Below are 12,708 nucleotides of genomic sequence, written 5' to 3'. Positions count from 1 at the left end.
GCTTTTAACTAAATACACGTTTCGCTTAGACCATGAATTACCTGTTAACAAGATACTAATTTTATATATTTTAAAAAAGAGCTAAGTAATGGTATGAATTTCTAAATTCACCAGGCAATGTCACATGTTTCATAGAGTGATGATACATTTCTGCTAAAAGCCTGCGAACCAAGAAACTACCCTTGCCCAACTATCTCTCCAATATCCAGATTTTCACAGTGGGTAGAGTTTCTTTGCCCGAGCTATTGTGTATCTCGGGCTCCAGGGATCTGGCATAAGGATCAGTTGCAAGCTCAAAGGCCTCACTAGAGTTTATTGACTATTCCTACACGCATTGCAGGAAAACCTCCTCCATTTCTAAGTCAAACGAATATCACTCATTGGAAAAAGAAAAGTGCAGATCCAGGACCCACAGCCTCCGTTGTCATTTTGTTCCCTAAAAAGCAAGAGGGGTATTGTCCTTCAGCATGGGGAGGAGGACAGCTGGTCATAATCAGGACATTTAAGCAGAGCTGGGTAGTTACTGTTCATTTGGAGGGAGGCATCGCTGGAGATATCAGAAGGGCTGCGTCCCCGGACCCACGCCTCAGGGTGAAGGAACTGGCCTGAGTAATCGGAGCAGTTGCTAAGACGGGGTCGGTAGAAGCCAGAGTGAGGTCGGTACATCTCTTCAGCAGTGTATCTTTTCATGAAGAGGTAAACGGACATGACACCCGCGCTCTGCAAGAGAGAGAGAAACAAAACAATGCACTTGGCCCGCCCTTCTGCTGGAAGGATAGGATCCAATGCGCTATTGATTCAAAGCAGACAAGGCAGCCATTGCAATAAAACACATCCATGCAGCTTTCGCCATCAACAATGCCATTTCTCACAATCTGCCATGATTAGAACTCTTATTGAAAGGAGCAGATCTGTGAGAAATTTTTTGCTGGTCGAACTACTTTGTAGTTAAAATATAACAGCTATTGGCAGAAAAGCCATCAATCACTGTCATACTGGCCCACACTTTCCTCTGACAAAATTATTCCTTTGAGGGTCTTCTAAATCAATAAGCAATTTTGAAACCTGTGATGTTTAGAGAGATAGACCTTTTTTGGAGGGGAGCTTCTAATTCAAGGCTTTTGGAGGTAGCTGAGAATCACAGTAATGTTACCGGATAACTTAGAGGGGAAACACTTTAATATGAGTCCAATTTTGAGAAGACAGAATAATTGATTTGTTGTTCTTTGTTTTTCTTATATTACTATTCTTGGAAACTATCTTTTCCTGTTTGCATTCAGTTTCAACTCTGTAATTTGTCTCAACCTCTTTTAGTCAGCATAGGATTATGAGCTACACCTTAAACAACTGTTCTCCATATAAGAGGTAGTCCCATTTGTCTTTCTTTCAAATGATAATCAGCAGGGAACAAAATCTTACTTGTTCTAACAGAGGAATCAAGCAGAAGTAATCAAGGCCTGAAAACATGGTGTTCAGGAAAACTACGATAAACTGCTTAGATGGAATAGAGTTTATGTCAACTGAACAGATAAATACTGGAATTGGGCACAACTCAATTAATCCCTGGCAGTATAGAACAATTTGTTACTTTAGCTCAATTTACTGATTTGTCTATTGCCTGATCTCTCTTGTTCTACAAGCCTTCACTCAGGGAAAATGTTTTTCTCTGGTATTGTTTTCAAATGTTTTTCCAGTATGGATCACAAATGTGTTTTGAAAATACGCTTTGGAATTGAAGAGGAGTTACCTGTTATAAGCAGATAACTGAACAAATATTTAAGACAAGGCTGTGATATACCTGAGTGGGCTGAGCATTCATTAGAGATCAAAATAAAATTCTAAAAATATTTCACAGTGTGGCACATGCATGAACTTCACAATTTTTGATTTTGATGCTGCTGAGATCATAATGATATGGTATGGCTCTGTTGCAAATTCCAGCAGTAAAGCTAATTTACCTTATTTTGCAATAAGAAAAACCCCCATTTCTGTTGCTATAATGAAAATGGTTTCTACAGCTATTAAAAGTCTGGAGTCTAAACCGGCTTGAGTTACACTGAATGTTTTTAGAGTCAAGATTTAACTATTTTATCTATTATAGATGGCAGTCTTTTTAATCATATTACTGGTAATTGTATTTTTTAGATGTATTGCTCTGTTTTTTGATATGCTGTGAGCCACCCTGAGTCCTCAGAGAGGGGCAGCATACAAATCCAATCAATCAATCAATCAATCAATCAATAAATAAATATAACCTCCAATCCTAAAATTCTCCAGCTAGTATGGCTGTTGCTGAAAATTATGGCGCTTGTTGATCAGATATGGACATCAAGGTGTTCAGATAGCGGGAGACTGCTGTGATGGAATTTTATTAATTTAAAGGAACAGCAATAAAAAAATGGCACAATGTGAAGCTAAAGTAGTCGTTGACAGGTAGGACGGTGTAGCAGATAATTTTATGAGCTATGCTTACTTAGGTCGTGCCGAAGGCAACGTAGTTCTAAGCTTTCTATGCTATGGGCATTTTGTTAACTACGCTTCTTGCATTGATTAGTTTGCATTTGAGATTAGTATTGGATTGGATTGAATTGAGGAAGTAAAGGGGGCACTTACCTAGTCTTGGTTGGTGGTGTGTGGGATGTTGTTTTGTTGTTGGGGGATGTTGGATGTTAATATAGAGAAAAGATGGCAAAAGACACTGGAATGTTACCAAGTATCTGATCATGTGAGAATATATATTTCCCATAGCATGTCCAATGGGCTCATCTTACCTCAGTTAGAAGGAAAGAAATGGCAGAAAATCCAAATGACCAGCCATATTTGTAAGTGAAGTATGTTTCTGAATCCTTGGTTCTATTGAGCATTTCATCATTGATGGTGGAGATGTACAATACAAGGCCCACCACCAGAGATAAACCTGGGAAGCAAAAGGTTTTGGTCAAAATATACAAGAAGAAGGGGGGGGGGGAGCAACCTACTTCAAAGAATCAAAACAACCTTTAGCTTCCTTTAGGAGAAGCATAGGAAACACATGATCTCTCTAATTGCTATACTGCTATTGCCTCCTTCTGGTTCCTACTAGAATAGTGCATCCCCACCACAGCAATATCCAGATATGTGGACTTCAAGTCCCAGAATTTTCACTGGGGACTATGCTGCCTATGGAACTCTGAGCTTTTTTTTTTGCTAATTTTTATTGAGTTTTTTAGTTATAAACAAACAACATAAAAACAAGATATACAAAAATACATGAAATATAAACAAATAAAGTAAATAGTAACCACTTCAGCAACTATTTCATTTCCAGATATATTTACACTTCACAATATTACTTTTTCTAGCTTTACATATATATACACACACACATATATCTATACTTCTCTATCCTACATCTACAGTATATTATATACTATTTTCATTAAATTTGTTGATCACATTTTAACATTTTTCCCCTGTTTATTTAACTTGTTTGTATTATCTCTTCTAATTTCTAGTCGCTTGTAAAAGTTTTCCCATATGGTAAAAAAATCTCTTTCTTGTTTGTTTTGCAGCTCATAAGTAAGCCTGGTCATTTCAGCACAATCTCGCCACAGTTAATATATGGACAATAAAATAGTATTTTGGTTTAGTATAATGTTCTCTAATTATTCCTAATAAGCATATCTCTGGTCACACTGGGGGTTAAGAGACGTGAAGTCTGCACTTACCATGGACACAAAATTAGAGAAAGATGTTGTAGGATCTCTCTACTCTGTCCGGGTGGTGGTGGTGAACAGGAATTAAAGTCTAAGAATATCTAAAGACCATTGATTTCCCTTTAAGGGGGCATTTGCAAACATGGATAGGGAAGAGGCATTAAGCCAAAGTTGCATCTGTGGTTACTGAGAAATGAGGATTTAGTGCTGAATTAAGGGACAGATTTAAATTCTTAGATACTCTTCTTCTAATCTACTTGTAGATCGGGGACTTTAAGTAAAAGCTTTTAAGCTCTGCAGCCACAGTTGCTTGTTTAATACTCTGTTAATGCTATCAATAAAATATGGGCTTTCCCTCTCAGATGGAGACACGTTTCCAGAAATCTTTTTAGTTCAAACCTCGAACATTAATTCCATTCGCCATTATGTCCAGGTGGCAGTTGCTGCTCCCGCTTCTACCAGTGCACTTCGCACACAGCTCCAGAGCTCTGTTGTGCATATGCGAGCATCCGAGCAAGATTTTGCTTGCACAAAATTGAATTCAATTGCATGCACAGAAGCAAAAAAAATGCTGAAATATCATGCATGCATGTGTCAGGTAGCAGAACTGGTAGAAAAATTTTGATTTTTTTTCTTTTTCCCCCTTCTGGGCTCTTGGTATGTTTTTCCTATCGCAGTAAATGAATGTCTATAAATTTAGAAGAGCTGTGCATGTGTGTGTGTTTATATACTAGCTAATGTATATTTTGTGTGCCTGTGTGTAATATGTATGTACACATATGGCATATATACATAGAATTAAATAGTATATTTTGGATGTTCAGTAATAGTAAATAGATAGGGAAATTGTATCTCTTTGAAGCAAGGAGAGACCAGGCACCCTTACCTTAACCCTAGCCCAAACCCTTGACTTGAGTGGCATCAAATTGGCCATCTTTAAGCCAGTCACATAAGTTTTAAGCCACTCCTGGTCACATGATAGTCAAGCCACCCCCACCTGGTCACATGGCTGGTAAGCCACACCCACAAAATAAGCCACGGGCACCATGTGGCAGTAAAAAGTTTTGCAGTCCTTCACTGGAGAGAGGGAAGGAGGGAGGGAGGGAGAGAAGGAGGGAAGGAGAGAAAGAGAGATATGCCATCTTAAAACTCACCAGACAAAATAAAGAAGATTCCAGACACAAAGGCCAAGATGGTTCTATGTGGCCGGATATGCCCAATGTTACTCAAGATGAATCCAATAAACATGAAAAAGAGACTCACCAAAGGGAATGGGGTGGCAGAACGAATCATTTCTATAAAAATTGCAAGGGAGAAAGAGGGTCAAAATAAGATCACAAGTCTAATAAGATCACAAGTAGAAGGGATATTTTTTTGTACTTATAATTCATGAATTTTCCAATTTCTTTTTCCTGGTCTCTCTTTCTATGCAGTTTGTAGCAGCTGTTAAATTTCAGGATCACTCCCAAATGTATACATATATTCTTATCTCATATTTTGGAAACAAATGTAATGAGTGAGGCAAATGTCATGGGAAGGCATTCCCTACATTACTAGAAAAATATACAGACACATGCCTACAGAACGCCCACATGTAAAAAAGATCTTTACATGAATTCTATGTTATTTCTTTTCCAAATCCGTTTCCTTGGCTTGTGTTTCTTTTAATATTGAAAAACCTAAGGCCACAGTAAGGAAATCTGAAGACTCCATATGATTAACCTTGTGGAGGTAATGTACATGTACCTTTCGGAATTATTGAACCACTCTGTGGACAATGTGCCTCAGTAGAGAACAAGGTCGACCACTAGAAGTCTTGTCAATCCAGTGGGAGAGAAGAATCACCTACATGATAGCTGCTGGAGACTGAAAAAGATGATACTCTCATGGATTACTGTACATCTCCTTATATTAAGCCTCAATGGCAGCTTTATTGACCTTTCCATCCATGAAGGTGGGCTCTTCTCCCACAGGAAACTTTGGTTTCATTCATAGGCCTTTTTAAATATTCTTCACGAAATTTGTGATAGGGAGATTTCCTTCATTTCCAGCACTGCACACCAAGACAACTAGACACAGGAACAGTTTTTCCCCACGTCATTACTCTGCTAAACAAATAATTCCCTCACCACTGTCAGACTATTCACAAAGGCTGCATGACTATTACTATTAGTCTTCTCATCATTCCTATCACCCATCTCCTCTCATTTAAGACTGTACAACTGTAACTTATTGCTTCTTATGATTTATATTAATATTGATTGTTTCCTGATTGTTTATTTGAACCCTGTGGCAATCATTATGTATTGTACCTCATGATTCTTGACAAATGTATCTTGTCTTTGGTGTATACTGGGAGCCTATGCACCAAAGACACATTCCTCGTGTGTCCAATCACACTTGGCCAATAAAGAATTCTATTCTATTCTATTCTATTCTATTCGCCTTTATTCTTCTTTTGTGCGGTGGAGATAAATTTGAAAGGAAAAGCTTATCAATATGACTTTCATCTGAGCTCTGGATTGTCTATGGTATCAGCAAAATCTGATTTCCTCCAGATGTTTCAGATATCAACTCCTATGGTGGGGGTTTGCAGTCCAAAACATCCATAAGCCATAGGAAGTTGCCTACTCTGGGCTTGTTACTTGCATAAGTTGACTAAGATAAAATTGTATGTTCTGTCCACATTATCCATTGCTTGGATTCTCTTTCCAAACTGTTTCTGGTGATGGGTACCATCCTTGATGAATGATGGCATTGTTGCCATGGACACTAGGAGAATGCCTGGCAGCATTGCTCTTAATGCATTAGCTATTATTTGAAATGGTAACCTATTGGTTTGCTGCTTGAATGATTATCAGATCACAGCAACAGTACATGGAAACCAACAGTGGCCCAGTGGAATGGAGCCCTCTCTTTTTCTTCTCTTTGCAAGCACTTAAGATACCACAGAATTACCTTCAGAGCAAACAACCCGAAATCAATTGAAAATGAAGCAACAGTCCAGGGTTTCCTCCCTTCTCCCCCACAACCACTGATGCGGCTGTTTGTTCAAGTAGTGCTGCAAAGTTCTGGACAAGGACTAGATGGCACCATCAATTTGGTACCATCTAGTTCCCTGGTTCCCAACGTGGGGCCCATGCCCTACAGAGAGGGAATTTGATTTTTAATGGGGGCAATTGGAACCTTGTTTAAACCAAGTGAATGGCCTTTTAGGCTTCCTTTGTGTGAGTTAGGAGTTCACCTTTTGAATAGTTAAGAATTATATGTCATGGTGGGGCATCAGGAATTTAGAGATGCTTAGGTGGGGCATGGGCAAAAAAAGGTTGGGAACCACTGATCTAGTTGCTATGTGCATTTTTGCACCCCAGATTAAGATTCTTATCCCTTTTCTAAATAGGACACATAATCTTCCTGACTCAGAAAATAGGAGGCACCTACTTAAAACATTGATAGTTGATTCAGAGGTCATCTGGACATTCATAGGCATGACATACTCTATGGTGAAACACCTCCCATGTTCTTCACCTGCAAGAGGAGAAATCTTAGAGAAATGAATTGCTTTCTTTCACACCCAAAAACATTATTCAAAACCAGTAGCTTTAAAGGCTTTGAATCAATTGTTCTCTTCTCCAATACTGATCAATAAGTCCCTAAGTTTCCAAAGATTTCAGGCTAGTCCATGCGAACAATTGTAAAAATGGCATAAGTAAATAGCAACTATAGGGACTCTAGATGAATTTCGTACTTTGTAAGGGATTGTGGGCTAGGGGTTCTTCTAGAGAATAAAAGAAAGAATAAAAAGAGTGAAAGCTACAGTGTTAATGAATGATTGAGAGAACTGGGTACGTCCGGTCTAATGAAGAGAACTATGGGAGATATGATAGCAGTCTTCCAATTTTTATGGGGAGGAATGTCATGGAGAAGAGGGAATGGACCTCAAAGTACCCGAAGGTAGGACAAGAAGCAACCAATTGAAACTTATCAGACAGATCCAATCTAGAACTAAGGAGGAATTTCTGGACTGTGAGAACAATTAACCAGTGGAACGGCTTGTCTTCAGAAGTTGTGGGTGTTCTATCACTGGAGATTTTTGGGAGAAACTGGACAGCCATTTGTCCAGAATGGCTTATCAAGTAGAGGGTTGGACCCCTTCCAACCCTATTATTCTATGTTCTAAGCATAGGAGGCTTTTAATTGTTTCTCTGTCCAATCAGAGTCCTAAACTATATTATTTCCCTCCACACTTGCAAATAAATCTTTATATAAGTTTACTCTGAAGAAAGGTGGTATAGTGGACTCAACCAGGACTTTCCTTAGAGTGCCAAATGCAGGCATGATGAGCCTCCTGTCCACATCAGAAGTTTAGAGGAAACAAAACAATTAATCTCTCTCCTTTCCATAAGAGTTCTAATCCAAATAAATCTGCTCCTTCCTTTTAAAAAGCAATTCGCACATTGGCACAAGTGCTAACTGCACATATTGTGTCTCCAAAAAGCTGCCACTTAAACACAGGGCTTGCAAAGCATCATGAGCAAAAGAAGATGATTTGTATGTACGTAGACATTTTTCTGAGTCATGTTAGTTCTGGGACTTTGACATTTATTATTGTTTCATCTTTCTAATGACAGATAATAAACGCAAGGTATCACTTTCTTGCTCTTCTTGGGTTTCTGGTTCGACTATGGCTAATTAGCACTTGAAAGAATCTTGAATGCCATTCACCTAGCTGGACAACTCATTGAATCTGGATTGTGGTATTCCTACCATTCATTATAGAACTGGCACTCTTAAGGTAGCAAAGGTCTAGAAGATTGAGAACTCATTACATAGGGATGTGGTCCTGGTCCTGGTGTTCTTATTAGGAGTTGTTCCCTCCTCTTTCTCCTAAGTACAGATAACTCTTCAACTTACAATCATTCATTTAATGACTATTCAAAATTATAGCAGCACTTATGACCATTTTCCACACATTTTTCACTATTGCAACATCTCCATAGTCACATGATCAAAATTCACCCATTTGGTAACTGGCATGTATTTATGATTATAATGTCTTGGCATCATGTGATCACCTTTTGCAACCTTAACAATGAGCATAGTCTTTGAGGAAGCCAGATTTGCTTAACAACTGTGTTACTAATCCAACTCCTCAGAGAGAGGGGCATATAAATCGAATGAATGAATGAATGAATGAATGAATGAATCAATGAATGAACGAACGAACGAACGAACAAACAAACAAATAAATATTAACAACATAAATTTTGGGCTCAACTCAGGTCACAAATTACCTATAGACCTTTCTCAATGGGTTTTTCTTAACAGGTAGATTTGTATTCACACAATGATTCTGCCTGCATGACATCTACATTGGGTGTCAGATTTAATTTATTCCAAAACATTTAATGGAGAGGGCTTCCTATCTTTAAAATAAGCTTCCCCCTTAAGATACTGAAAATGAAAATGAAGTAATGTGGATACACTTTTTTTTTTAAAAAGAACTATTTCATAATCATTCATATAAATTAAATCATAGGGGAACATTAATGGGATTTCCTAATCCTTTCAATACTTTTAACGCATGAAGAATAAAAACATAAGGAAAGCCAGATTTACTTTTGCTCAAAACATACCTGCCAAAAAGCAAACCCTCCAGAGGCCAGAATGCAGAGACATCTTGATTTCGGTACTTTGGTTTTGGGGCAGGATGATCCCTTCTTCCAGATACAACCAGTAGTCGGTGCTCACTGCAATCCCCAGAAATCCCAATCCACTCACAGCAAAGACACTGCTGAGCAGAGTCAGCGCTTTCCTGCCACATGTGCTCATCCTCCAAAGCATCAGGGTACCACGGGGCACCAGAGAATTCCTGCATGGACAAAGACATCCATCATCACTAACTGCAAACTCTTCACCTCTGCGGAGCAAAACTATATCTACTCACCTTCTCTCTTATGCTTTGAGCAGATACATCATACTCCTAATAAGATAAGGCTACAATCACAAAATGTCAGCCAAGTTGTAGACACACACCACCACCCGGATACCTATTAGTTGCTATCTGGTGGTAGTCTGAATCTTGTTAACCCAGACAGAGTTGACATAAAAGAAGCTGAAAATCCAAGTTGTAAAGAAGAAACCATGCTTCGACATGTAGAGCATTTTACTTAATTATTATCTAGTATCTACAATCCAGTTTAGGCCACAAAGGGTCTGGAGTGTTGCCCATCAATAACCCTTCCAATTGATTGCTCCAGGATACAAAAGCAATTAAATACATAAATAAACATTAAAGTAGAGCAAATAGAGTAAAGAACTCAAATAAAATCGAAAAGTCCTAAGCCAGGACTCAAGGTTTTTAAAGCTACATGCTTTTATCTGAACGAACTATCCCAGAACTGGGAGTATAACCTGAGACAGATGAAAGATAACTAGAGAATGTGATAGATCACCAATAAGTGTGGTAACATGCTGAAAAAAAATGTTACTTGAAATGTCCCTTTTTCTCTCTCCATCGTAACATATTGTGTTGTCTTATCTAATCGGCTGCTAGCAACTCACTTGGAATCAGATGCTAGCAGCAGCCATACATCATAAACAACAGGGTGACATTGAGATGAAATTTTCTCCACTGTGTCACTACATTAACAGCAGGGCAGTTAAGCTGGATGTGACATGACTAGAAGACATTGAAAAGCATGTGGGAATAAAAGAAGGGACTAACATAAGCTCCGGCTACTACTGCTGGGAGAATGTTGGGTGCCCTGTAATGTCCTGATGAAATTCCCATTTGAATTTGGGGCTTATCTCACCAACCTGGGCATTGTGCTGAGGTTCTTCAACAGACTTCAATTAGTATGGAAAAATTTCCCTTAAAAAATACACTTTTTTCCCCCACTTAAGGGTTGTTCTGTGTCATGAGGAGGCCACATTGAAAAGGTGATGAGGCCATGTCTAAAAAGTGAATGAAGTCAACAAAAATGGGATGGATCTAGATCAGGGGTGTCCAACTCAAGGCCCAGGCAGGGGCTGGATTTGGCTTGTGGGATACTTAGATCTGGCCCACAAGATCGCCCTGGAAACAGCAAAGGACTAGCCCACAATGCTTCTGCCAATGAAAACGGAGCTCAGAAGCCCATATTTGTTGGCAGAGCATTCGGGCCACCACAGGCATCCCAACACAAGTGACATTGAACTAGCCACGCCCACCCCAGCTCCCCGAGTTCAAACACAACCCTGATGCGGTCCTCAATGAAATCCCTGCTCTAGATAATAATCCCTTGAGCCCCAGCCATAAATTAAACTTTGCAATAGCAGATAGGCCAGTAATTAACTCAAACTAGGTCATTTTTATATAAAAGAGGAAAACCCTTGAGAAGGAGATGTAGATTGTAAACAAAGGAAAACGTAATACTACTGAAAATCAGAAGGAAATAAATTAAGACATCAAATTTTTAAAAAACTTACAGAGGCCACAAAGATTTATTGACACTTTGAAATCAAATTTTATTCTGTCTGCACACATGACAAAGGTCAAAAACTTTATTTTAGCACTCATTCACAACTCAAATTAAAGCTGACACCTGGAGCACAGAAGTGTCAATACAATCATTAGAAACACAATCTCCTTCAGAATGAATGGATGTATCAAACAACTATAACTTTGACTTGATGCTACCAGGGGCCCTAACAATACAGCTCATGATCTCTTTGGAATTTAATCCAAAGGCCATGTCACTTAGTGCCAGTAGACCCACAGGAAAATGTTATTTGATTAGTCCAGTAGCTACAGAGATTCCATAGTACAGGGCTGTCAAATTCCCAGATGCGTCACATGCTGGCCACTCCCACAGCCAAGTGGAAGGGGGCAAAGTCCCGATGTGTCACATGACGCTGCCATGATGACGTGACTTTGACCCCCCCTGCCATAGCATGATTGGAAAGCAGAAGAGGAATTGGAGCAATTCTAGGCCTTTAGTAACCCCTTCATTTCTAGCTTTCAAAAAGATGATACTCTGATAAGCGGTTATGTAAAACAGGCTTGAACAACAGCCATAGAAAACAAAGAACCATCTGCCAACTGAAAAAAAATGGGTCGTGTCTAACTAGAGGAGGCATGTGATATATTTTGAGAAGAGAGGAGGTATGACTGAAGGCTGCCACACACTTTATGCATGAAGCTGATAAATTATGATGGCACCAAATCAATCCTCATCTTCTAGTTTTAAGAGTCCTCAGCTTCCAAAATGCCCACACAAATTATAGCGATATCTTTTCTCTAACAAGATGTGTATTATATTATATTATATTATATTGTATTGTATTGTATTGTATTGTATTGTATTGTATTATGTTATGTTATGTTATTATATTATATTATATTATTATATTTCGTAAGCTACTTAAAACCCACCTCTGCCGCCAGGCATGGGGGAATTAAGATTCCTTTTCCCCCTAGGCCTTTACAATTGTATGCATGGTATGTTTGTATGTATGTTTGGTTTTTTATATTAAGGGGTTTTTAATTCGCTTTTAGTATTGGATTATTATTGTACACTGTTTATGATTGCTGTTAGCTGCCCCGAGTTTTCGGAGAGGGGCGGCATATAAATCCAATAAAATAAATAAATAAATAAATAAATAAATAAATAAATAAATAAATATATTACATTACACTACACTACACTACACTACATTACATTATATTATATTACACTACACTATATTATACATTATATTACACTACACTACACTACATTATATTACATTACATTATATTATATTACATTATATTATACAGTATTATATTACACTACACTATATTATATTATTTATTTATATTTATATGTCACTGTTCTTCAGTGGACTCAGGGCGGCATACAAGGTAAAACAATACAAATTTTTAAAAACACAAACGTAAAAAAAGAGCCATTCAAGTAAAATAGTACAAAATTTAAGAACCCCAGACATTAAAAAAACATTCAACCAAAAGTCAGACCACAAGCATACT

The 12,708-nt window shown here is 38.3% G+C and overlaps 1 protein-coding gene across 1 annotated transcript; it reads right to left on the bottom strand.

Moving 5' to 3' along the window:
• Window positions 1-462: 462 nt before the first annotated feature.
• Window positions 463-9,539, bottom strand: CACNG5 (calcium voltage-gated channel auxiliary subunit gamma 5). The gene is made up of 5 exons (XM_070735980.1): window positions 9,332-9,539; window positions 7,137-7,223; window positions 4,850-4,990; window positions 2,772-2,917; window positions 463-720 (listed from the first exon to the last, which is right to left on the bottom strand). The coding sequence occupies exons 1-5, from the start codon at window positions 9,537-9,539 to the stop codon at window positions 463-465; spliced, it is 840 nt and encodes a 279-aa protein (XP_070592081.1).
• Window positions 9,540-12,708: the final 3,169 nt, after the last annotated feature.

The sequence above is a fragment of the Erythrolamprus reginae genome, chromosome 2, assembly GCF_031021105.1.
Source record: "Erythrolamprus reginae isolate rEryReg1 chromosome 2, rEryReg1.hap1, whole genome shotgun sequence".
Lineage (NCBI taxonomy): Eukaryota > Metazoa > Chordata > Lepidosauria > Squamata > Dipsadidae > Erythrolamprus > Erythrolamprus reginae.
Note: the sequence above shows the minus strand (reverse complement) of the source record. Positions and strands in the feature narration are given on the sequence as shown.